This window comes from Bufo gargarizans, chromosome 1, assembly GCF_014858855.1.
Source record: "Bufo gargarizans isolate SCDJY-AF-19 chromosome 1, ASM1485885v1, whole genome shotgun sequence".
NCBI lineage: Eukaryota > Metazoa > Chordata > Amphibia > Anura > Bufonidae > Bufo > Bufo gargarizans.
The window spans coordinates 12,453,338-12,479,239 of NC_058080.1; the positions used below are offsets into that span (position 1 = coordinate 12,453,338).

General features: G+C 43.6%; 1 protein-coding gene across 3 annotated transcripts in view; it reads left to right on the top strand.

Moving 5' to 3' along the window:
- The first annotated feature begins 13,694 nt into the window (after nt 1-13,694).
- The window catches only part of ZNF638 (zinc finger protein 638), a 178,033-nt gene continuing 165,825 nt past the window's right edge, over nt 13,695-25,902 (top strand). For 2 of the 3 annotated variants that reach the window (XM_044294623.1, XM_044294614.1), the window contains exon 1: nt 13,695-13,821. In XM_044294623.1, the coding sequence (XP_044150558.1) occupies nt 13,715-13,821 (107 nt within the window). In that variant the 5' untranslated portion in view covers nt 13,695-13,714. The remainder of the gene's footprint in view (nt 13,822-25,902) is intronic. The other variant, XM_044294605.1, reaches the window with a different exon arrangement.

Here is a 25,902-nt window from a genome sequence, read left to right on the forward strand (position 1 = left end):
ACTAGCTGCCGCTGACACTCGAAACTACCGGCCCTTACCTCACCGAGGCCAGGAACCTCGGTGATACATGCCTTCCGTCAATGACGGACCCTTGCGCCTTCCTACATACCTCCCCCCTTTGTTCAACCAAGAGGGGGTGAACACCTGCCAGATAGTGTAACCGGGACAGGGCATCTGCCCTATGTTTCACGGAAAACTTGAAGTTTTGTAACGACAAGAACCATCTGGTGACCCGAGCATTCCTCTCTTTAGCTTGGCTCATCCACTTGAGAGGGGAGTGGTCGATCACCAGACGGAACTTTCTCCCCAACAGATAATAGCGGAGAGACTCGAGTGCCCACTTGGTGGCCAGGCACTCTCTCTCCACTATACTGTACCTAGTCTCGGCTGGGGCAAGTTTGCGGCTTAGGAAAACAACGGGATGTTCCTCCCTATTGACTTCCTGAGAGAGTACAGCTCTGAGGCCTACTTCCGAGGCATCTGTCTGTATCACAAACTCTGTTTTGAAGTCGGGCGTCACCAAAACCGGGGACCCACACAGGGCCGACTTCAAAGCAGAGAAAGCCTCTTCCGCCTGCTCATTCCAGTGGACCGTCACGGACTTCTATCCCTTCAGAAGCTGCTCCAACGGAGCCACTAAAGTGGCAAAATGGGGAACGAACTTCATATAATAGCCCACCATTCCCAGAAACGACTTTATTTGCCTAGTGGTGACAGGTCGGGGCCTTCTGGTGTGATGACAGCAGTTTTCTCTTTGGCAGCCTCCATAAAGGGTACCTGCCAGCTTGGCCTAACCTCTCAATAAGCTCATCCACCTGAGGCATGGTATATGCATCAAACTTAGAGATTTTGTTTAGTTTGCGAAAATCGTTACAGAACCGTAATGTCCCGTCCGGCTTGGGTATTCAAATTATTGGACTGGCCCATTCACTTTTGGACTCCTCAATGACGTCTAGCTGCAGCATTAGCTGCACTTCCTTCGCGATGGCTTGTCGCCGAGCCTCGGGTACCCGGTACGGTTTTACCAGACTTTTGCCTGAGGCTCAGTGATAATGCCGGATTATGGAAGTGCGTCCAGGGAGGTCCGAGAATACATCCGTGTTCCAATTAATGAACTCCCTGGCTTCCTGAGTCTGTTTAAAGGAGAGGCTGTCAGCAATTTTCACAGTGGCAGCCACTTCCCTTGCTTCAAACAGAGGGGCTGAAACCGCGTCCCCTAAAAACCCTGGTCATGGGCTGTCTTCAGTACAGATTTCCGTATCTTTCCATGGTTTGAGCAGATTCACATGGTACACCTGGTCCGGCTTTCCCCTCCCTGGCTGGCATACCTTGTAATCTACCTCCCTAATTTTTTCAAGTAGCTAGGAACTTACTGTCTACGGTTGGTAACAGAACCAATACCCGATCACCCGCGTTAAAGTTCCAGACCCGCGCCTGCCCAATATATACCCTACTCTGGCACTTGTTGCACTGCCTTCTTATGCTCCCTAACCAGAGGTAAAACTGTTTCTATCCGTCCTTGCATCTGGGTGACGTACTCAACCACACTTTTGTGTGGTGTGGGTTGTTGTTCCCATGCCTCTTTGGCCACGTCCAACAGACAGCGAGGGTTTCAGCGAGGGTTCATGACCTTGAACATAAACGGGGTCCCTTGATCAGTCAGAACCTCCTTAGGCAGACCTACTCGAGAAAACATCTCCATTAACTCCTTAGCTATGAGTTTGGCTGATGTATGACGCAGTGGCACCGCCTCCAGGTACCGAGTGGCGTAGTCGAGGATGACCAAGATGTGTTCGTGCCCTCTAGCGGACTTCGGACCGGATCGGCTTTACAGCCACACTAACAGCAAACAGTGTAAGTCAGCACTAGCTGCCGCTGACACTCAAAACTACGGGCTCTTAGCTCACCGAGCCCAGGAACCTCGGTGACACATATCTTCCGTCAATGACGGACCCTTGCGACCTTCCTACAATACACACTGCTCTGGGGTAAAAAAATAAAATAAAATAAAAATAAAAATAAATATAATTAAACTGTGTCAAAAAAGCCATTTTTTGTCACCTTAAATAACAAAAAGTGTAATACCAAGTGATCAAAAAGTTATACGCACCCCAAAATAGTACCAATCAAACCGTCATCTCATCCTGAAAAAAATTAGCCCCTACAAAAGACAGTCGCCCCAAAAATAAAAACTATGGCTTTCAGAATATGGAGACACTAAAAATATTTTTTTATTTTCAAAAATGCTTTATTATGTAAAACTTAAACAAACAAACAAAAAAAGTTGTCTTATTTGGTATTGTCGCATCCGTAACAACCGGCTCAATAAAAATAGCACTTGATCTAATCTGTCAGAAGAACATTGTAAAAAAACAAAAAATAAAAACAGTGCCAAAACAGCTTTTTTTGTTACCCTGTCTCACAAAAAGTGTAATATAGAGCAACCAAAAATCATATGTACCCTGTGACGAATACCATGCCTCACGAAGTAAAAGCGTTCCAAAGTTATTATCACATAAAGTGACAAATGTCAAATTTACAAAAAACGGCCTGGTCCTTAAGGTGAAAAATGGCAGGGTCCTGAAGGGGTTAAAGAACCGCTGATGAAGTAATAGATATGCCTGAGAGAACTGAAAAGTCGCAACTGTTCACATGGGTGAATATAAGATGTTATACTTTTTTGTCAGTAAGGAGTGCTGCGGATTTCTTCTTTATATTGACAATGGATCATATATCAGGATCTGATAACGCTGCCACCCTGTTCATAGTTTTTTTTGACTGGGGTTTTGTGCTGCTTTGACCTTTTTAGATACGGATACAATTAGTTACATGCCCTGACAACCAGCTGTTTTAGAATGGCTCTAAGGCTAGGTCTACACGACGACATTTGTCGCGCGACATTTTGTTGCACTAATGTCGCGCGACAATTTTTATAATGGCAGTCTATAGTGTCGCACTGCAACATGCAACATGCTGCGACTGTGACGCAACAGTCGCAGAAAATCCATTCGAGATGGATTTTTCTGCGACTGTTGCGTCACAGTTGCAGCATGTCGCATGTTGCAGTGCGACACCATAGACTGCCATTATAAAAATTGTTGCGCGACATTGGTGCAACAAAATGTTGCGCGACAAATGTTGCGCCCTATCTGTCGCGCGACTTATTGTCGCACGAAAAATGTCGTCGTGTAGACCTAGCCTAATGCTGGAAGTGGCCACCAGAACTCCACAGGCCCGTCCACTGTGTGGCCAACGAGCTGGTAACTGCAAAACTGCTGCCATTGAAGTGGGTGGAACGTCCGGTACAGGAGCTACTGTGAACAGCTGATGCACGGGTGCAGACGATCAGATATCCTGAGTATAGGTCATTGATGTTAAATCCACATCAGAGTTGTGCACTACGGATGAGTGAAGCGACTTCAGACGCTACATCAGAAGTCGCTTCGCCCAAAAATTTGTTATAATCCTATATGAAGATACTTCTCCGTACAGCATTAGAATGTACTGTCTCTGATGAGGCAAAGTCCATTATTAACTTCGGTAATTGATTATTACAGTGAAAAACCTTGAAACTGAACTCGGTTTCGGTTCTAAGGTACCGCTCAGAGCCAAAGTTTTGGAGTCTTGAGCGACTTCGTGACTAACTTACTTCAGCTCATCAGAGCCCATACATTCTAATATGGTACGGAGACGCATCTCCGTACAGTATTAAAACAATTTTTTTACTGAAGCGGCTCCAGATGTAGCATCTATTGTGCACTTAATTTATTTGAGGCAATTCAAAATTTACAATAAAAAAGTAACTGTTTTTGTGTTTTAGTTTTTTCCTCCCCACCTTCAAAAACCCATAAGTTTCTTACTTTGTCGCATACAGCGTTATGATGGCATATTTTTTCCCGGACAAGTTGTATTTTTAATGACACCATTCAATTCACTATATCCTGTAAAAATAATTTGCTGCAATTATTTTTTTTACTTCTTTTAGGCTAGTTTCACACTAGTGTTGGCAATCCGGCAGGCTTTCTACGGTCAATTCTCTGCATATTTGCTGGAATGTAGCCAGATCTCTGCCAGTCCCCATTATAGTTAAAAGATATGTACAGCTTTGGGGGCATTTTTGTTATTATTGCATTGTACTTATTTTGAGCTAGAAATCATTTTTTTATTTGGTCTTTATTAAAAATATGGCGTACTATTAGAGATGCTCTATTAGCACCCTTTGGATTATCAGTCTTTTCCATCAGACCAGGAGCCGACGGACTCTGCTCTCTGACCTCCTAAACCCTTATTAGAGCTCAGTCCTTATCTTACTGATAAGAATGTGGCTGAAATAAGTGTGTATGACCTCTTAGTAGTTTAGAGGTAAGGTTTATTAAATGATGGCACAAAGTGAAAGTACCAGTCACACAGTTAGGCCTCATGCACACGACAGTATTTTTTCACTGTCTGCAAAACGGGGTTCCGTAGGTCCGTGATCCGTGACCGTTTTTTCATCCGTGGGTCTTCCTTGATTTTTGGAGGATCCACGGACATGAAAAAAAAAAGTCGTTTTAGTGTCCGCCTGGCCGTGCGGAGCCAAACGGATCCGTCCTGAATTACAATGCAAGTCAATGGGGACGGATCCGTTTGACGTTGACACAATATGGTGCAATTGCAAACGGATCCGTCCCCATTGACTTTCAATGTAAAGTCTGGAGTATCTTTTATACCATCGGATCGGAGTTTTCTCCAATCCGATGGTATATTTTAACCACCTCCGGACCGCCTAACGCACATGTGCGTTCCGGAGGTGGCAGCGCTGCGCACAGTCACGCATATACGCGTCATCTCGCGAGACGCGAGATGACGCGACTATGCGCGCGCGCATGCGCAGTTCGCGCCGGCATTTCGCACAGCAGGTATTTCGTCAGCAACCTGCCAGCCAATGATCGCGGCTGGCAGGTTGCTGATTTTTAAAAAATCCAATCAAAGTGCCAGATAGCAGATCATATTAGTAAATATGATCTGTTATATGGCTGCCTGCTCCTCTGCTGGTTCTTTTCGTCGGTTGGATCCAGCAGAGGAGCAGGCTTCACAGTGAGTACACCAAACACCACACTATAGCCCCTGATCACCCCCCCTGAACCCCAATTAACCCTTTGATCACCCCTTTGATCACCCCTGTCAATCACAAGTGAAAAGAAAAAAGTGATCAGTGCAAACTGTCACTTTTTTTTTTCACTGTTATTGACCGTTAGGTTTTAGGTATAGTTTAGGTCCCTTGGTTAGGTAGTTAGCGATCAGTTAGCGCCCAGCCCACCGCACCGCAGTCCGTTATTCGCTGATTAGCGTATCGCTAATCAGCATTTGTACTTTTATAGTATCTGGAAGTGATCAAAACTGATCACGGTCAGATCTATAATAGTACTAGTGTCACTTTAGTTCGCCCTCCACCCAAAACGCAGTGTTTGCCCGATCAGGCCTGATCGGTCGCCCACACGTGTGTTCGCCCACACCCGCCCCACCGCAGTGACAAAAAAAAAATTTTTTTTGATCACTAACGCAGATGTGCGGTCCGGAGGTGGCAGCCCTGCGCACAGTCACGCATATATGCGTCATCTCGCGAGACGCGAGATTTCCTGTGAACGCGCGCACACAGGCGCGCGCGCTCACAGGAACGGAAGGTAAGCGAGTGGATCTCCAGCCTGCCAGCGGCGATCGCTCGCTGGCAGGCTGGAGATCCGAATTTTTTAACCCCTAACAGGTATATTAGACGCTGTTTTCATAACAGCGTCTAATATACCTCCTACCTGGTCCTCTGGTGGTCCCTTTTGTTAGGATCGACCACCAGAGGACTCAGGTAGGTCAGTACAGTCGCACCAAACACCACACTACACTACACCCCCCCCCCCGTCACTTATTAACCCCTTATAAACCCCTGATCACCCATGATCACCCCATATAAACTCCCTGATCACCCCCCTGTCATTGATCACCGCCCTGTCATTGATCACCCCCCTGTCAGGCTCCGTTCAGACGTCCGTATGATTTTTACGGATCCACGGATACATGGATCGGATCCGCAAAACGCATACGGACGTCTAAATGGAGCCTTACAGGGGGGTGATCAATGACAGGCGGGTGATCACCCATATACACTCCCTGATCACCCCCTGTCATTGATCACCCCCTGTCATTGATAACCCCCCTGTAAGGCTCCATTCAGACGTCCGCATGTGTTTTGTGGATCCGATCCATGTATCCATGGATCCGTAAAAAATCATGCGGATGTCTGAATGGATCCTTACAGGGGGGGTGATCAGTGACAGGGGGGTGATCACCCTGATCACCCCCTGTCATTGATAACCCCCCTGTAAGGCTCCATTCAGACGTCCGCATGTGTTTTGTGGATCCGATCCATGGATCCGTAAAAAATCATGCGGATGTCTGAATGGAGCCTTACAGGGGGGGTGATCAGTGACAGGGGGGTGATCACCCTGATCACCCCCTGTCATTGATAACCCCCCTGTAAGGCTCCATTCAGACGTCCGCATGTGTTTTGTGGATCCGATCCATGTATCCATGGATCCGTAAAAAATCATGCGGATGTCTGAATGGATCCTTACAGGGGGGGTGATCAGTGACAGGGGGGTGATCACCCTGATCACCCCCTGTCATTGATAACCCCCCTGTAAGGCTCCATTCAGACGTCCGCATGTGTTTTGTGGATCCGATCCATGGATCCGTAAAAAATCATGCGGATGTCTGAATGGAGCCTTACAGGGGGGGTGATCAGTGACAGGGGGGTGATCACCCTGATCACCCCCTGTCATTGATAACCCCCCTGTAAGGCTCCATTCAGACGTCCGCATGTGTTTTGTGGATCCGATCCATGTATCCATGTATCCGTAAAAAATCATGCGGATGTCTGAATGGAGCCTTACAGGGGGGGTGATCAGTGACAGGGGGGTGATCCGGGAGTCTATATGGGTGATTACCCCCCTGTCATTGATCACCCCCCTGTCATTGATCACCCCCCCTGTCATTGATCACCCCCCCTGTCATTGATCACCCCCCCCCCTGTCATTGATCACCCCCCCCCCCCCCCCCCCCCTGTAAGGCTCCATTCAGACATTTTTTTGGCACAAGTTAGCGGAAATTTTTTGTTTGTTTTTGTTTTTGTTTTTTCTTACTAAGTCTCATATTCTACTAACTTGTGTCAAAAAATAAAATCTCACATGGACGCACCATACCCCTCACGGAATCCAAATGCGTAAACATTTTTAGACATTTATATTCCAGACTTCTTCTCACGCTTTAGGGCCCCTAAAAAGCCAGGGCAGTATAAAAGCCAGGGCAGTATAAATGTTACCCCACATGTGACCCCATTTCGGAAAGAAGACACCCCAAGGTATTCGCTGAGGGGCATATTGAGTCCATGAAAGATTGAAATTTTTGTCCTAAGTTAGCGGAAAGTGAGACTTTGTGAGAAAAAAAACCAAAAAAAATCAATTTCCGCTAACTTATGCAAAAAATAAAAAATTTCTAGGAACTCGCCAGGCCCCTCATTGAATACCTTGAGGTGTCTTCTTTCCAAAGTGGGGTCACATGTGGGGTATTTATACTGCCCTGGCTTTTTAGGGGCCCGAAAGTGTGAGAAGAAGTCTGGGATCCAAATGTCTAAAAATGCCCTCCTAAAAGGAATTTGGGCACCTTTGCGCATCTAGGCTGCAAAAAAGTGTCACACATCTGGTATCGCCGTACTCAGGAGAAGTTGGGGAATGTGTTTTGGGGTGTCATTTTACATATACCCATGCTGGGTGAGAAAAATATCTTGGTCAAATGCCAACTTTGTATAAAAAAATAGGAAAAGTTGTCTTTTGCCAAGATATTTCTCTCACCCAGCATGGGTATATGTAAAATGGACACCCCAAAACACATTCCCCAACTTCTCCTGAGTACGGCGATACCAGATGTGTCACACTTTTTTGCTGCCAAGGTGGGCAAAGGGGCACATATTCCAAAGTGCACCTTTCAGATTTTGCAGGCCATTTTTTACACATTTTGATTGCAAGGTACTTCTCACACATTTGGGCCCCTAAATTGCCAGGGCAGTATAACTACGCCACAAGTGACCCCATTTTGGAAAGAAGACACCCCAAGGTATTCCGTGAGGGGCATGGCGAGTTCCTAGAATTTTTTATTTTTTGTCGCAAGTTAGTGGAATATGAGACTTTGTAAGGAAAAAAGAGAAAAAAAAAAATCATCATTTTCCGCTAACTTGTGACAAAAAATAAAAAATTCTAGGAACTCGCCATGCCCCTCACGGAATACCTTGGGGTGTCTTCTTTCCAAAATGGGGTCACTTGTGGCGTAGTTATACTGCCCTGGCAATTTAGGGGCCCAAATGTGTGAGAAGTACCTTGCAATCAAAATGTGTAAAAAATGGCCTGCAAAATCTGAAAGGTGCACTTTGGAATATGTGCCCCTTTGCCCACCTTGGCAGCAAAAAAGTGTGACACATCTGGTATCGCCGTACTCAGGAGAAGTTGGGGAATGTGTTTTGGGGTGTCATTTTACATATACCCATGCTGGATGAGAGAAATATCTTGGCAAAAGACAACTTTTCCCATTTTTTTATACAAAGTTGGCATTTGACCAAGATATTTTTCTCACCCAGCATGGGTATATGTAAAATGACACCCCAAAACACATTCCCCAACTTCTCCTGAGTACGGCGATACCAGATGTGTCACACTTTTTTGCTGCCAAGGTGGGCAAAGGGGACCACATTCCAAAGTGCACCTTTTGGATTTCACCGGTAATTTTTTACACATTTTGATTGCAAAGTTCTTCTCACACATTTGGGCCCCTAAATTGCCAGGGCAGTATAACTACCCCACAAGTGACCCCATTTTGGAAAGAAGACACCCCAAGGTATTCCGTAAGGGGCATGGCGAGTTCCTAGAATTTTTTATTTTTTGTCGCAAGTTAGTGGAATATGAGACTTTGTAAGAAAAAAATAAAAAATAAAATCATCATCATTTTCCGCTAACTTGTGACAAAAAATAAAAAGTTCTATGAACTCACTATGCCCATCAGCGAATACCTTAGGGTGTCTACTTTCCGAAATGGGGTCATTTGTGGGGGTTTTCTACTGTTTGGGCATTGTAGAACCTCAGGAATCATGACAGGTGCTCAGAAAGTCAGAGCTGTTTCAAAAAGCGGAAATTCACATTTTTGTACCATAGTTTGTAAATGCTATAACTTTTACCCAAACCATTTTTTTTTTTTTGCCCAAACATTTTTTTTTTATCAAAGACATGTAGAACAATAAATTTGGCGAAAAATTTATATATGGATGTCGTTTTTTTTGCAAAATTTTACAGCTGAAAGTGAAAAATGTCATTTTTTTGCAAAAAAATCGTTACATTTTGATTAATAACAAAAAAAGTAAAAATGTCAGCAGCAATGAAATACCACCAAATGAAAGCTCCATTAGTGAGAAGAAAAGGAGGTAAAATTCATTTGGGTGGTAAGTTGCATGACCGAGCGATAAACGGTGAAAGGAGTGTAGTGCCGAAGTGTAAAAAGTGCTCTGGTCATGAAGGGGGTTTCACCTAGCGGGGCTGAAGTGGTTAACTTGAAGCGTCCCCATCACCATGGGAACGCCTCTATGTTAGAATATACTGTCGGATATGAGTTACATCATTAAAACTCATATCCGACAGTATATTCTAACACAGAGGCGTTCCCATGGTGATGGGGACGCTTCTAGTTAGAATATACTACAAACTGTGTACATGACTGCCCCATGCTGCCTGGCAGCACCCGATCTCTTACAGGGGGCCGTGATCAGCACAATTAACCCCTCAGGTGCCGCACCTGAAGGGGTTAATTCTGCGTATCATAGCCCCCTGTAAGAGATCAGGGGGCAGACCCCCCCCTCCCCAGTTTGAATATCATTGGTGACCAGTGCGGCCCCCCCTCCCTCCCTCTATTGTAATAATAACATTGGTGGCACAGTGTGCGGCCTCCCCCGTCCCCCCTCCCTCCCTCTATTGTAATAAGAACATTGGTGGCCAGTGTGCGGCCTCCCCTCTCCCCCCCCCCCCCCGATCATTGGTGGCAGCGGAGTTCCGATCGGAGTCCCAGTTTAATCGCTGGGGTTCCGATCGGTAACCATGGCAACCAGGATGCTACTGCAGTCCTGGTTGCCATGGTTACTTAGCAATAGTAGAAGCATCATACTTACCTGCTAGCTGCTGCAATGTCTGTGTCCGGCCGGGAGCTCCTCCTACTGGTAAGTGACAGGTCTGCGCGGCGCATTGCTAAATGAACTGTCACTTACCAGTAGGAGGAGCTCCCGGCCGGTCACAGACATCGCAGCAGCCAGCAGGTAGGTATAATGCTTCTACTATTGCTAAGTAACCATGGCAACCAGGACTGCAGTAGCATCCTGGTTGCCATGGTTACCGATCGGAGCCCCAGCGATTAAACTGGGACTCCGATCGGAACTCCGCTGCCACCAATGATCGGGGGGGGGGGGGGAGAGGGGAGGCCGCACACTGGCCACCAATGTTATTAAAGCAATAGAGGGAGGGAGGGAGGGGGGGCCGGGGGAGGCCGCACACTGTGCCACCAACATATTAATACAATAGAGGGAGGAAGGGGGGGCGAGGGAGGCCGCACACTGTGCCACTAACGTATTAATACAATAGAGGGAGGAAGGGGGGGCCAGGGGGGGGTGCACACTGTGCCATTAATGTTATTAATACAATAGAGGGAGGGAGGGAGGGGGGGCCGCACTGGCCACCAATGAAATTTAAACTGGGGAGGGAGGGGGGTCTGCCCCCTGCTGCCTGGCAGCCCCGGATCTCTTACAGGGGGCTATGATACGCACAATTAACCCCTTCAGGTGCAGCACCTGAGGGGTTAATTGTACGGATCACAGCCCCTTGTAAGAGATCGGGTGCTGCCAGGCAGCAGGGGGCAGACATGTACACAGTTCGTTGTATATTCTAACTTGAAGCGTCCCCATCACTATGGGAACGCCTCTGTGTTAGAATATACTGTCGGATCTGAGTTTTCACGAAGTGAAAACTCAGCTCTGAAAAAGCTTTTATGCAGACGGATCTTCGGATCCGTCTGTATGAAAGTAACCTACGGCCACGGATCACGGACACGGATGCCAATCTTGTGTGCATCTGTGTTCTTTCACGGACCCATTGACTTGAATGGGTCCGTGAACCGTTGTCCGTCAAAAAAATAGGACAGGTCATATTTTTTGGATGGACAGGATACACGGATCACGGTCTCGGCTGCAAAACGGTGCATTTTCCGATTTTTCCACGGACCCATTGAAAGTCAATGGGTCAGCGAAAAAAAACTGAAAACGGCACAACGGCCATGGATGCACACAACGGTCGTGTGCATGAGGCCTAAGAAAAACAGTTAACCCTTTGTGACAGAACAGCTCAATACTTTTAATAAAGGTCAATTTAAAAAATGATTTTTAACCAAAAATAAGTAACATGCAATCATTAAAAAAAAAATCCTCCGAAGGTGTACATAGCCTTTAAAGTGGCCGGACAGAGCCTTACAAACTCCTGGTGATGCCGAAATGCACAGAGATCCAGCATGCTGTTTCCTCTCTGTCGCTAGTGTGAAATTAGCCCAATTCTTTTTTTTCAAATCTTTGAAAAAATTTCTTTGCATCGCCATATTCTGACACATATAACTTTTTAAATGTTTACAGAGCTTAATGAGGGCTTGGTTTTCTGTGAGATGAGCTCTAGTTTTTATTGGTACTTCCATATTTTTTACCCTATAAGACACACCTGCCTATAAGGGTTCACCAAGTTTTTAGAGGAGGAAAATAAGGAAAAAATAATTTTTCATCAGACCTCAGCTTAGAGTCCCAATGTTAATAAGACCCCTAATCAGACATCAAATCATGGCCCCGATGTGAATATGACCCCCAGGTAGACCTCAGATCAGAGCCCCAATATGAATGACCTCTTCTAAGCAGACATCAGATCAGACCCACTAGGCTCAGAGCAGACATTAAAAAACTATTAACAATTAACTTACCTCTCCTGCTCCGAATGCCACTGCTGCTCCTGACATCCACACTCTCTTCGTTCTTCCTACCACACTTTGGGGTGGGGGGGGGAATTGTGCATCTTATAGGGTGAAAAATACAGTATTTTTGGACACGTGACCTTTTGTTTACTGTGCAAGAAGGACATTTTTATATTTTAATAGTTCGGATATTTTCGGGTTGTGGTGATAGCTATTATGTTTATTTTTATATGTAAAATTGGGAGAGGGGATAGCATTTTTATATAATGATATATGTTATATAATTTATTTTTATCACTGTAATTTTTTGGCCCCTTCTGATTGCTTGTACTATAGAACGCAACTGAATATTATTGCAGTCTATAGGATATTTACAGGCTGCCTCTCAGGCTGTGCCAAAGGCACAGCTTTGCAGGCAGCTTACTTTGACAGTCCTCGGAGCCAGTGCCTAGGCTGTCATAGCAACCAATTTTGAGCCCTGTAATTTTATTGCTGGAGCTCTGATTGGAGGTTGCCCCTCCCTCTGTCTAACCCTTCCGATGCCATAGTCACCATTGACCATGGAATCTCAGGGGTTAAATGACAGTGTGCCGGCTGTATTGCACAGTAGGCACCCATCACATATGAAGTGAGATCAGCTGATTACCCTTCTCCATCCACCTCTCGCACCCTGCTGATGTACTATTAAGTTAGGAGTCACAAAGGGGTTAATTCAACTGTTAGGGGGTTTAACACAAAACTGTAATGTAACTGTGCACCATAATAGTGACAACGGTACCCCGATAGTTTTAACAGATCACACTTGTATTTTATTTTAACATTAATAGTAAAAGTTACGTTTTATCTCAATAAGGGAGTATTTTTGGGTTATTAACGCTCTCATTCAGTTTTTACCATTACACCCTGCTACAATGTAGGGCTAAGGGGTCGTAACATTGCACTAAATTGTAATCCCAGCATTAAGACAGTGGACAGCTCTTCTGAACAGTGAAGTACCCCAGCGATACTGTAACGTATACTACATAGACAGCTGACAATTAGACACAGAAACAGAGGCACTGCTGTTAAGCAGATTCTTTTTTTTTTTTCCATTTTTTGGACTAATATGCTAACAAAATCCATGCATGTTACATTAATTCTGGGTCGATTAGGGCTTTCTATTTTTCGCCCCAGGGTACTTTGTTTGTATTGCTATTCTGTAATAGGTTAGGGAGTCTGCAGATGCCAGTGTCTATCTAATGGCCACTCCTTCCCTTGCTCACTCCTGGCACCCAACTGCCAGCCCTCTCCGTCCGGCACAGATCTCATCCCACAGCTGAGATACTTGTTGGACTGTGGAAAAGCTGCTAAGCTTTCCGAGTGCTGGGACTTTCAGCAGCTTAGAGGAAGTCCCTGCTTGGTTCCTTTACTCATCAATGGATATTGAGTCCTGGACATCCATAAGCCTTCACTATTTCCATCAATCCCAGAACTGTTCATGCTGCTACCAACCCCTGGGCTTGAGTCACCCTGCTCCCAATTTCCAGGAAATCACATCTGAAGACTCGACATTTTGCTGAGACCGCAGAGTTCTGGCTCAGATTTTGGTCGTCCATCTTTCAATGTTGACTCTGTGACTGAATGATCACACAGGGGCTTTACGAATGGAAAAATGCAACAACATAATGAAGATAATGGAGGTAAAGAATGCGCTGTTTATAGTGATGGAGGCGTTCCACAGGTGAACCGTGGCCGGAGGCCACTGGACCCAAGACAGAGGTAACATTAGATTCAATAATCGATTGTACACAGAAGAGAGCGTCCAAAACTCTCTGGAGTTATGGAGGGAAAAGTCACATTTTTAAGGAATAGAAATTATGATTTTTTTTTATATAGAAAAATATTGTAACGGTGCTTTTCATGTAATGCATTCTTAGCATTATTCTGATATACGTATCTGCTTTTATCAGCCCCAATGGGATTGTGCAAGTTTATGAAAAGATCATAATGTATAATGAAAAGATTTGCAATTTCTGACATGCTCCCATACTTTGTAGTTTTACGGCGGCTGTCCAAGGGACTTCTGAAGCGACCACATCACTTAAAAAGGTTCTCCAGAATTAAAAAAAACATGGGGGCTTTCTTCCAAAAAAAACAACTCCACCAGTATATTGCAGCTGAGCCCCACCTTAAGTCAATGGAACAGAGCTTCATTACCGCACACAACTTTTGGACAGGGGTGGGGCTGCTTTTGGAAGAAAGCAGCCATGTTTTTCTAATTCTGGAGAACCTCTTTTAAGGTATAAAGGGGTGCCTTCTGTCAGCTACTCAGTCTCCTGCAACACGGTTACCGGGGCAGGTGCTTTTCTATGGCAGCGGAGGGCCTAACAAGGCCTCCAGGTCTGCCATAGGATCTGTTGAAAAAGTGGTGCAAAGTAGTGTAATTTGGCACACCTGGCGGTTTACTAAAATGGACGGGGCTTAATGGAATGGAGCAGGTCCTATTGCCCCACACTTCTCACATAAAATTCTGTCTCAAAGTTAGTTAGGGTTCATGCACACGACCGTATGTATTTTGCAGTCCGCAAAACACGGATCCACAAAAAATACATGACATCCATGTTGCAACCCTTTTTTTGCGGATCCATTGTAACAATGCCTGTCCTTGTCCGCAAAACAGACAAGAATAAGACATGTTCTATCCTTTTAGCGTGGCTACGGAATGGGAATACGGATGCAGACAGCACACAGTGTGCTGTCCGCATTTTTTGCAGGCCCATTGAAATGAATGGGCCCGCATCCTATCCGCAAAAAAAAAAAACTGAACTGACATGGAAACAAAATACGTTTGTGTGCATTAGCCCTTAGCCAACTTAGAAAAGTGCACCAGAATTATCACCCAGCCTGAGCCCCTGTGATAAATCTGGTGCAGGTCTAGACAGCCAGTCTATTTTTGCGCCATCAGCGGGAATAGTTAATTCCCCAAAAAATAATGAAATAATTTTTTCATGATTTTAGCTTTTTCTTTTAATACACCACCTTAAAAATATATACAGTAAATGATATGCTATAGCCAAGCATGCTATTTTTGGAAGTGCAATTGGAGTGAATGTAGAGAGCCGCCCATGCACAGCCAGGTCTCCATTTCCAGCCATGCTCGATGGGGCATCATTCTTGAGATAGGAGTGGGTCCCACATCTATCAGACATTTATGAGACAACCCCTTTAAGATATCTGCTTGATGTCAGGAAAGAAATAGTACTATTGTCCCAGTCAAAAGAAACATGGAGCACAAGCCTACCAAGAAATGTTTTGGTTGTGTTCTGAGAGCTCACAAGCAAATTTCCCAAAATTTGTTCCTGGTCCAAATCGTCCGTCAAGATATGATTTGGTGTGAATTACATTCTAAATAAAAGTGCCCCGATTGCCTGGAAAGTTGTGTATGACACTACTGTATCCAACCCCTTTCAAGCCCTTTAATATCAAGACAGCATTAGTAACGTCAAGGCGACAGTGACGCACATGGCTATGAGTAAACGCGTTACAGCTGGGGGTAACAATCAGCCTCTTTAAAAACAAACTGTTTTGTCAGATTTTTTTTATTAAAAAAATGGTCCCAAATTATCCCTTTTTATGGCAGAGGTCTTACTTTTTATCTTCTGATCTGTAAAATGGTAGCCGAGTTATTTGTGCGAGATGAATCACAAAAGTTTCGAATTTAACAAAATTAGAATCAAATCGAATCAATTTGCTCATCCCTAACAATTTAGTTTTATCAATCCATATAAAGTTCAAACGTCAAGCTAAAAAATAGCATCTATTCTGAGATAAAATACTGTACAACTAGCCCTGCTCTCACAGCTGAGTGATTGCTACCATGTGCTAGTGTAGTCAGTCCAATGAAATAAAGTAAAAGCCATATTTCTTTCCTGTTCTGGACTTTAGTTAGCTCTTACCGATCGCCTTTAGGGTATGTTCACATGGGGCAGATAAGCTGTAGGTTTTTTGCTGCAGAATAGCAGGTAGTAAATCTGCAGCACATACAGTAGCAGTGGGTGAGATTTGCTGAAATCCACAGCATGTCAATTTTTCGGTTTGTGGCAAAATCTGCAGTGGATTTATCCCACTGAATTTACACGCTTCCAAAGATGTGACACCTGGACCATCCATGATCCTTGTAGGTGCATGGTGATGAAACTTCCAATGAGTAGAGCTGTGCAGTGACATACTAAATGCAGTTAAATACCAGTGCAATACACCAGCTATGTAAACAGGGCTTGTCTCAGATGCGTCAGCTTCTTGGATTGGTTGAATAGGTTTATTGAAAAAGGGCTGAACTTTTTATTATACAAAGATCTAACTTTTTTATTCACAAACAAAATGCTTAAAATGTAGCTTTGTTTTTTAACAAAAAGTTTGCATAATGACCGTGCTTCTTTATACAATCATAACTGAAGGAACTGTGTTTTTTTGGGCTTCCCTAAAGTCTCTTTCAGTCATATTATTCCCTTTTTCAGTTGCACAGCTAGATGCATTTCACTCAGTAGCAGTTAGTCTCCCTTCTGCTAAGTCTGCCTTTACTATATGCAGTGACTTCATTTCCCACTATGTTTGTTTTATTCCAGGAAGCTCAGAAAGATGCCAGTGAGGGAAAGACACACGAGAGCTTCTCTGCTCTTCAGAGGCAGTGTAGAAGCAGTTTTTTTTATCAGGCTTAGGATCTCAGCTAGCTCTGACATGCCCTCATTTTCTGTGAACTGTCTTCTGAGTCTCTGCTACCAGAGACGGATCTTGCCTAACAGGAAGTGAACTGAAAATTAGGTGGAAGTGAGACCCCTAGTGGCCATGACTTTACAGCTTTATTTCAGGTGGATGCAGGCAGATTTTTTTAATGAAGTAATTTAGAATGTTGCTACTTACACCATTCTCTATTAAATTAAATGAAATTGTGTGACTCTAAACATTAGAACATTGTTCATGGAGTCTGCCAAGACTTTGTGGTGGGTTTTAGATCTTATGTAATTGTGTGATGCTTGGGGGAGGTATAGAACAGATTGGAGGTGCCATTATTATAATTTCCTCTCATTTGGAGGCCTTAAGCTGGCTTTACACATTAGATAGAAGCTGGTTGATGCTTGAACAGTAGCTGAACAATCATCTGGAGAACGATCATTTAGCAGGTATACATAGACATTTTAGCTTATATTGGGCATTATAGTTGTTCAAACTGGCAATATATCAATCAAACCAGGCAAAGAACAAAAGATCTTTCTAGGAATGTTTTTTCAAAGAAAGATCTTTTGTCCAAGAACAATCTATCTTTGAATGAAATATCTTTTGTTTGTCTATCGGATAAAAATTTCAAACACGACCAACTTCTTTTCAGACAATGATGGTCTATCATCGATTGGCTAAAACAATTATTTGTTCTTAAAATTTCACCCAACGAATAATTGGTCAGTTTCTGGGCAATGGTAGTCTAATATGTATGGCCACCTTTACTCCCACTACAGAGGTAAATGTGTAAAGGCAAAACACAGCTTTTATATTACACCTGTTTTTGGTCCTTTGTATCTTCAAGATGGCAGAAAATACAGATTACAAAACATAACTACATAATGAATAAGCTAAAAATATACAAAATTATCCAATTCAGAAGTTTATGTGAATTGTGTGGGCCAATAAGTACAAAATTGGGTATATGTAGATCAGACTGGCCTAGCAGAGTACTAGAGGATGCTCCGGTGGGCCCAAGTGCTGACAATAATGGATCCCTAATAAAACAGGGCCCTTAAGGTCCTATATACATAGAGTAGGCCATCAGAAATATGCCTGCTTTCTTCCAAGCACCAAGGGCTTTGACTAGTAATTCTTGATTTTTGAAAAAGGACTGCCCTGAGCTCGGTTTGTTTCATGATGGTTTTGCTTGCCCCTTGGTGCTCCTCACTAGTGTCTCTCTACAAGCCTTTGAACATGACAATGGAGCCGGGCCTAATATCCATCAGGAGGCATCTCTTTTTACTGGCTGCAGAATCTAAGACTTAAACAACTAACAATTGAGCTTTTCTCATGAACATTGATTCCAAGAAGGTCATCAGTGTAACATTATTGGCCTGAGATGTTCCTTAAGTGTCTGTCTTTGAACATCTCATATCTTGGAATGTGGACTCGAGCTTTTCAGCTTTAGCCCCTCATCAAGTTCCTGTGTAAACCATATCTATGGCAGAACACTTATTCTCACTGGTGCTTTATAAATGTCCATATTATACCAGTATATGGATAGGTTTATTTTGGTTTTGCTGAACCCTTGGGATCAGCAGACTGAAAAGCTCATGTTCCAGAAGATCCTGTATTACTAACAAATCTAGTTGTACTGAACAGTCTGGAGGCCTCAAGTGAATGTGAAACACCAGTCTTAGTAAATCTACCATATATAAGTTACGTCTGTACTTCTTACTACTGGCAATATGCAATACTTGTAGCACTTTGCCTGTGCTTTCTTATTTGTGCAGCTAGGATAGAACATACGGTATACGGCCCAGGTAATGTAGCCTAGAATATACAGAATTCATCAATGCCTGGAACTAGAGAATACTGGCTCCGGTAATTTCCTTTAGTTTATAGCACTACATTATAAATCATACTTCACCCTTTTTAGGGTACATCCATGGAACATTGTGGGTGGAGAATACACAGCGTTTTACACTTGCAGTAAAGTTGGTGAGAATAACCACTACAGGATTGCGTCTTTGCGGTGGCCCTGTTAATCCGAGTGGACGCGCCGGGGGCGTCATCTCGCGAGACGCGAGTATTCCTGTGAACGCGCGCACACAGGCACGTGCGTTCACAGGAACCGGAGGTAAACTAGCTGATCTACAGCCTGCCAGCGGCGATCGTTCGCTGGCAGGCTGTAGATGCGATTTTTTTTATCTATAAAAGGTATATTAGACGCTGTTTTGATAACCTAATATAATATACCTGCTACCTGGTCCACTGGTGGTCCCTTTTGCTTGGATCGACCACCAGAGGACACAGGCAGCTCTGTAATAAGTAGCACCAAGCACCACACTACACTAAACCCCCCCTGTCACTTATTAACCCCTTATTAACCCCTGATCACCCCATATTAGACTCCCCGATCACTCCCCTGTCATTGATCACCCCCCTGTAAGGCTCCATTCAGACGTCCGTATGTGTTTTGAGGATCCAATCCATGTATCCGCGGATCCGCAAAACACATATGGACGTCTAAATGGAGCCTTACAGGGGGGTGATCAATGACATATAGCCCATATAGACTCCCTGATCACCCCCCTGTCATTGATCACCCCCCTGTAAGGCTCCATTCAGACATTTTTTTGGCACAAGTTAGCGGAAATTGTTTTTTTGTTTTTTCTTTTTTCTTACAAAGTCTCATATTCCACTAACTTGTGACAAAAAATAAAATCTCACATGAACTCACCATACCCCTCACGGAATCCAAATGCGTAAAATTTTTTACATTTATATTCCAGACTTTTTCTCACGCTTTAGGGCCCCTAAAATGCCAGGGCAGTATAAATAACCCACATGTGACCCCATTTTGGAAAGGAAACACCCCAAGGTATTTTGTGAGGGGCATGGCGAGTTCATGTAAAATTTTATTTTTTGTCACAAGTTAGCGGAAAGGGAGACTTTGTGAGAAAAAACTATTAAAAAAATCAATTTCCGCTAACTTGGCCAAAAAAAACTACTTCTATGAACTCGCCATGCCCCTCACAGAATACCTTGGGGTATCTTCTTTCCAAAATGGGGTCACATGTGGGGTATTTATACTGCCCTGGCATTTTAGGGGCCCTAAAGCGTGAGAAGAAGTCTGGAATCCAAATGCCTAAGAAAGCCCTCCGAAAAGGAATTTGGGCCCCTTTGCGCATCTAGGCTGCAAAAAAGTGTCACACATGTGGTATCAACGTACTCAGGAGAAGTTGGGCAATGTGTTTTGGGGAGTCATTTTACATATACCTATGCTGGGTGAGAGAAATATCTCTCTATAATGACAACTTTGTATAAAAAAATGGGAAAAGTTGACTTTTAGAGAGATATTTCTCTCACTCAGCATGGGTATATGTAAAAAGACACCCCAAAACATATTGCCCAACTTCTCCTGAGTACGACGATACCACATGTGTGACACTTTTTTGCAGCCTAGATGGGCAAAGGGGCACAAATTCTAAAGAGCACCTTTAGGATTTCACAGGACATTTTTTACACATTTGAATTTCAAACTTCTTCTCACGCATTATGGCCCCTAAAATGTCAGGGCAGTATAACTACCCCACAAGTGACCCCATTTTGGAAAGAAGACACCCCAAGGTATTTCGTGATGGGCATAGTGAGTTCATGGAATTTTTTTATTTTTTGTCACAAGTTAGTGGAATATGAGACTTTGTAAGAAGAAAAAAAAAGAAAATCATCATTTTCCACTAACTTGTGACAAAAAATAAAAAGTTCTATGAACTCACTATGCCCATCAGTGAACAGCTTAGGGTGTCTACTTTCCGAAATAGGGTCATTTGTGGGGTGTTTCTAATGTCTGGGTATTGTAGAACCTCAGGAAACATGACAGGTGCTCAGAAAGTCAGAGCTGCTTCAAAATGCGGAAATTCACATTTTTGTACCATAGTTTGTAAACGCTATAACTTTTACACAAGCCTTTTTTTTTTTTTTTTACCCAAATTACAACTGAAAGTGAAAAATGTCATTTTTTTGCAAAAATGTAGGTAAATTTTGATTAATAACAAAAAATGTCAGCAGCAATGAAATACCACCAAATGAAAGCTCTATTAGTGAGAAGAAAAGGAGGTAAAATTCATTTGGGTGGTAAGTTGAATGACCGAGCAATAAACCGTGAAAGTAGTGTAGTGCAGAAGTGTAAAAAGTGGTCTGGTCATTAAGGGTGTTTAAGCTAGGGGGGCTGAGGTGGTTAATATGTCATCCACATCCTGCATAAAATAATTGACGTGTGGTGTGGATTGTAAGGTTGCAGCACAACAATTTATGCTGCAGATTTTACCCTTTTCAAAGTATGGGAGATGAAATCTGTATCCACCTGGATTTTGACGCGGATTTGTTGCCTTTTTTTCCAGCAAAATACATGTGTGTAGACATATCCCTACTATGATAAATTATTTGCTCCATAGACTAGATATTGTTTCTCAGGATCAACAGTGCATGAAAATAACAGGTTCAACTGATGAACTGGAATTTCCTTTCACATTTACCATGTACCAGTCCGTAGAGAAGGATGACTCCATCTAAATTCCATATTTATTCAGGGAGGAGTGAAAAATGAGTAATATATTCCTTAGAGAAGATAGGAGTAGTATTCTGGTGAATTGTACACACACAGCTTCACCCCATTTTTTACTCTATCTTTTAACTACTTTTTCATCTGAGACATAACATTTTACGGAATGAGCAGCAATTAAGTTAAAACAGTCATATAAGCCGTCAGGAAAACCGAGTAATCTCCTGATATAGTGGCAGTAACATTCTCCATACAGCTCTCCATTCATGTACCGCGAAAGTCAAAATTATAATGATCATGGCATTTATACCCAGACAGGTCATCAATGAGAATTAGACTTGAAGTCTAGACTAGGTCTTCTGCTGGAGGGGTAGAATCTCCATTTAGTGACAGTTTTCCTATATGACAAGCTGACTCCCTTTTAAGCACTTAAAGAGGTTATCCAGGAATTTATGTCGATGACCTATCAGCTGTTACAATAGGCCGCCACTGCGCTCATCCAGGGGTCTCTTCCTACGCCATGTGACATCACTATACATCAGTCACATGGCCTAGTTGCAGCTCAACCCCATTCAAGTCAGTGAGACTGAGCTGCAATACCAAGCACAGCCACTATACAATCTACAGCGCTGTGCTTGGAAAGCTGCTGGTGAGAATGACAGCTCCTTGCAACAATTGTCGGGACTCCTCAGAATAGATCATCAATATCTGATTGGTGGGGGTCCAACACCCGGGATCCCCGCTGATCAGCTGTTGAGAAAGCAGTGCTCCTCGCGGTACTGCTGGGGTGTTCTCGCGGCTTTCCCTAGACCATGTGACACCATGTTTTTCGGTCACATGGCCTGGGCGCAGTTTGGCCCCATTGAAGTGAATGTTGGCTTAGCTGTGATACCAAGAACAGCCACTATACAATGTATGGCGCTAAACTTGATGAGCAGGGAGAAGGTCACAGCACTACTGCGAGTGCCAATGCCTTCTCAAACAGCTAAACGGCGAGGATTCCTGTTGTTGGACCCCCACCGATCAGATACTGATGACCTAGACTCTCGTAGAACCCCTTGCTTCATTCAATGTCTAGGTGGCAGACAGAAAAAGCCAAGTGCTTTACTCGGCTATCTCCATCAGGGCAGATGGTTGATCGGTTGTGTTGTAAGGAGGACCAGGGGGCTTGGGAACCCTGTTCTTGTGGGTGTTGCTGTGGTGAGGGCTCCAGCAATCACACATTCATCATCTATCTATGTGCAGGAAAACTCCATTAAGGGTCATGTTTCTGGTTGTCACAGTCTGTCAAGTAGAGGTATCTAATAGAGAAAGAGACCCATCTCCATTGTGCCACCTTCTGGAAGTGGTTCCCTATGAGACCATCCTTGTGACATGACAAGGGAAAATAGCCAAGCCAAATACCAATCCACAGCTGTTTCCGGGTGTTCGCCACTCATCAGTATGGAACAGGATTCTGGCTGAGTGACATGCCTTGGAGTTTAGGGGAGGTTCTGGATCTCCTTAAGGAGACCAGCTGTATGGAGATCAAATGTCACTTTACAGAGACTGCCAGTGTGGGCAATTATCAGGAAGGACAGTTCCTAGGAATGCTTACTCTCAATAATTGCCCTGTATAAGCTTGCTGCTGATTAATTAATAGGAGGAAGCATCACTGATGTGGGCTCCTAAGGGTCCATTCACACGTCCGTTGTTTCTTTCCTAATCTGTTCCGTTTTTTGCTGAACAGATCTGGACCAGATCTGGACCCATTCATTTTCAATGGGTCCTGAAAAAAATCGGACAGCACCATGTCTGATTTTTTTTCAGGACCCATTGAAAATGAATGGGTCCAGATCTGGTCCAGATCTGTTCAGCAAAAAACGGAACAGATCAGGAAAGAAACAACGGACGTGTGAATAGACCCTAAATCGTCTTTTCTTTTCAGGAGATCGAGCTGTGTAAACAGTGATCTGCTGCTCAGAAATAATGAATCTGTATGGGGATGAGCGAGTACTTCTTCATTCATGCTCATCGCCCCGTGTAAAGGGGCCTATAGTGGCAAAGCTCCATGGGAAAATAATATTCAAAAAGGAGAGAAAAAGAACCATCTCGTTGGTGCCACCTTCTGGAAGTGACAACCTATGCATCTGACCTTTTAACAAGCCTTTGAACATGACCATAAAGCCAGGCCAAAAACTCATTGGCAGATAGCTTTTTTTTTTTTTTAAATGCAGAATCTAAGAGTTAAACAGCAGACAATGAGCTATTTTTATAAACATTGATTGCAAGAAGGTCATCAGTGTAACATTATGTGGCTGACCTGAGATGTTCCTTAAGCGTCCATCTTTGAACATCTGAAATTTTGGAATGTGGACTGTGGCTTTTCAGCTTTAGCCCCTCATCACATCGAGTTCCTGTGTAAACCATATCTATGGCAGAACACTTCTTCTCACTGGTGCTTACTAACAAATCTAGTTGTACTGGACAGCCTGGAGTCCTCAAGTGAAGTGAAATTAAATATAGTCTTCCTGCTACTGGGGAGATTGGAAACAGCTCAGGATGATGACCTGAATACACCACAAAAACTGCATCAGAAAAAAGTGTTTGCAATTGGTTGCATTATATGTATTTTATATGTTTCAACTGCAACTGCATCAGAAATCTGCAGCAAAACTGCATTTCAATACAATTTTTAATGTGGGTTTTAAGCGCACCTCAACTGTAGCATCTGAAAGGGGTATGCCACCGTGGTCATGAAGCAGTCAGATGCAGTCATCACAATTTTGCAAATGCCAGATCTAGCTCAGAGACCTATTTCCCCATTGACTTCTATTGGGAAAGGAGATGCTGCGGTTCCTAACTGCATCATGACCTCATCACGACCGCACCGTGTGATAGTTCCCTAATTGTCTCTCTTGTGGAAGAAACAGATGCACCACACACACAGGTATAGACTCAAGTCCATACACTACAGGTCCAAAACACACAGACACGTCAAGAGTCTACACATTTTCTGTTTTTTACGTTTTTTTATTTTTCACTCAGTATTTTCCCGTAGTCATAACTTTTTTATTTTTTGGTTCACATAGCCATATGAGGGCTTGTTTTTCACGAGACAAATTGTACTTTGGCACTATTTAATATTGTGTACTGGGAAGCTGGAAAAACACAATACCACACAGTGTTAGGGATTTTGGTTTTATGACATTCCCTATGTGGTAAAACTGGCCTGTTACCTTCATTCTATGGGTCAACACATTTTTTGTATAGTTTTTCTTATGATTCAATACTTAAAAAAATAAAAACTGTAGTTCTCAGTGACACAATTTTGAAGTGTGTAAGGCTTTTTGATCACTTTTTCAGAAAAATGTTTTTGCGACACGAAGCGACGAAAAAACACGCCAGATCGGCCATATTGGTTTTGTTTTCCAGTACGGCATTCACTACAAGGGACAAATACATTTATATTTTAAAAGTTCACGCATTTTGGGATGGGAAGATGCCTATGATTTTTTTTTTATGTTTTTTATTAAGGGGAAAGGGGGTGATGAGAATTTTTATATTTGTTTCTTTTTTTATCATTTTTTATTTTTTTATTTCTTAACCCCCTTTTCCCAGTGGCCTCAACATGTCTCAATGTCTTTACATTGCATTTCTTATATTGTGCTGTCATTTTACAAAGCAGAGGAATTCAGTCTGCCACAGTGCCCCCAAAGGAACTACAGCTCTAATACCATGTGTTTCTTCAGAGAGACCCAGGTTACTAGGAAAAACTAACAGCTCCTGTGATTACCATGCGGGGAGCCTTGTCGGCCACAGAAACACATCCTGGGGAAAAGCCAGATGCCATCTGAGAGATTAAATGTCAGCTATTGGCGTTATCACTGATCACAGCCATTAGGCCCGGGTGTCTGTTGTGTGAAACAGCAGGCACCCAGCAGCTATGGCACTCACTCTGCTCTTGAGAACCCACCATCTTTAAAGACCCGCCATCTGATGTTCATGTACGGCAAATGTCGGGAAAGGCTTAAATATACCAGTTTAATATAGTCCAGATCCTCCTCGTATTACTATAAAAGCTGTGACCTGTCATGGACTCCACGAGACCTCTGAGCAGTCCTGTGGTATCTGGCACATTGGTGTGGCTGGGGCATTATCCTGCTAAGAGAGCCATTGCCATGAAGGAAAGTACTTGTCTGTACCGTGCTTAGATAGGTGGTACATGTCACATCCACATTATGCCAGGACCTAAGGTTTCTCCGGAGAACATAGTCCAGAACATCACATTGATTCGGAGAGTAACAAATTTGGTTCACTGTGTGAAAGATCCATTTTTCCCTGCATGTCAACAACATGCCTTGGATACAGTTTAGGGGAGGTACTGGATCTCCTTAAGGGTCCATTCACACGTCCGCAAAATGGGTCCGCATCTATTCCGCAATTTTGCGGAACAGGTGCGGACCCATTCATTTTCAATGGGGCCTCAATGTGCTGTCCGCATCCGGACTTCCGGACCAGCACTTTCGGATCCGCACTTCTGTTCCGAAAAAAAAATAGAACATGTCCTATTCTTGTCCGCAATTGCGGACAAC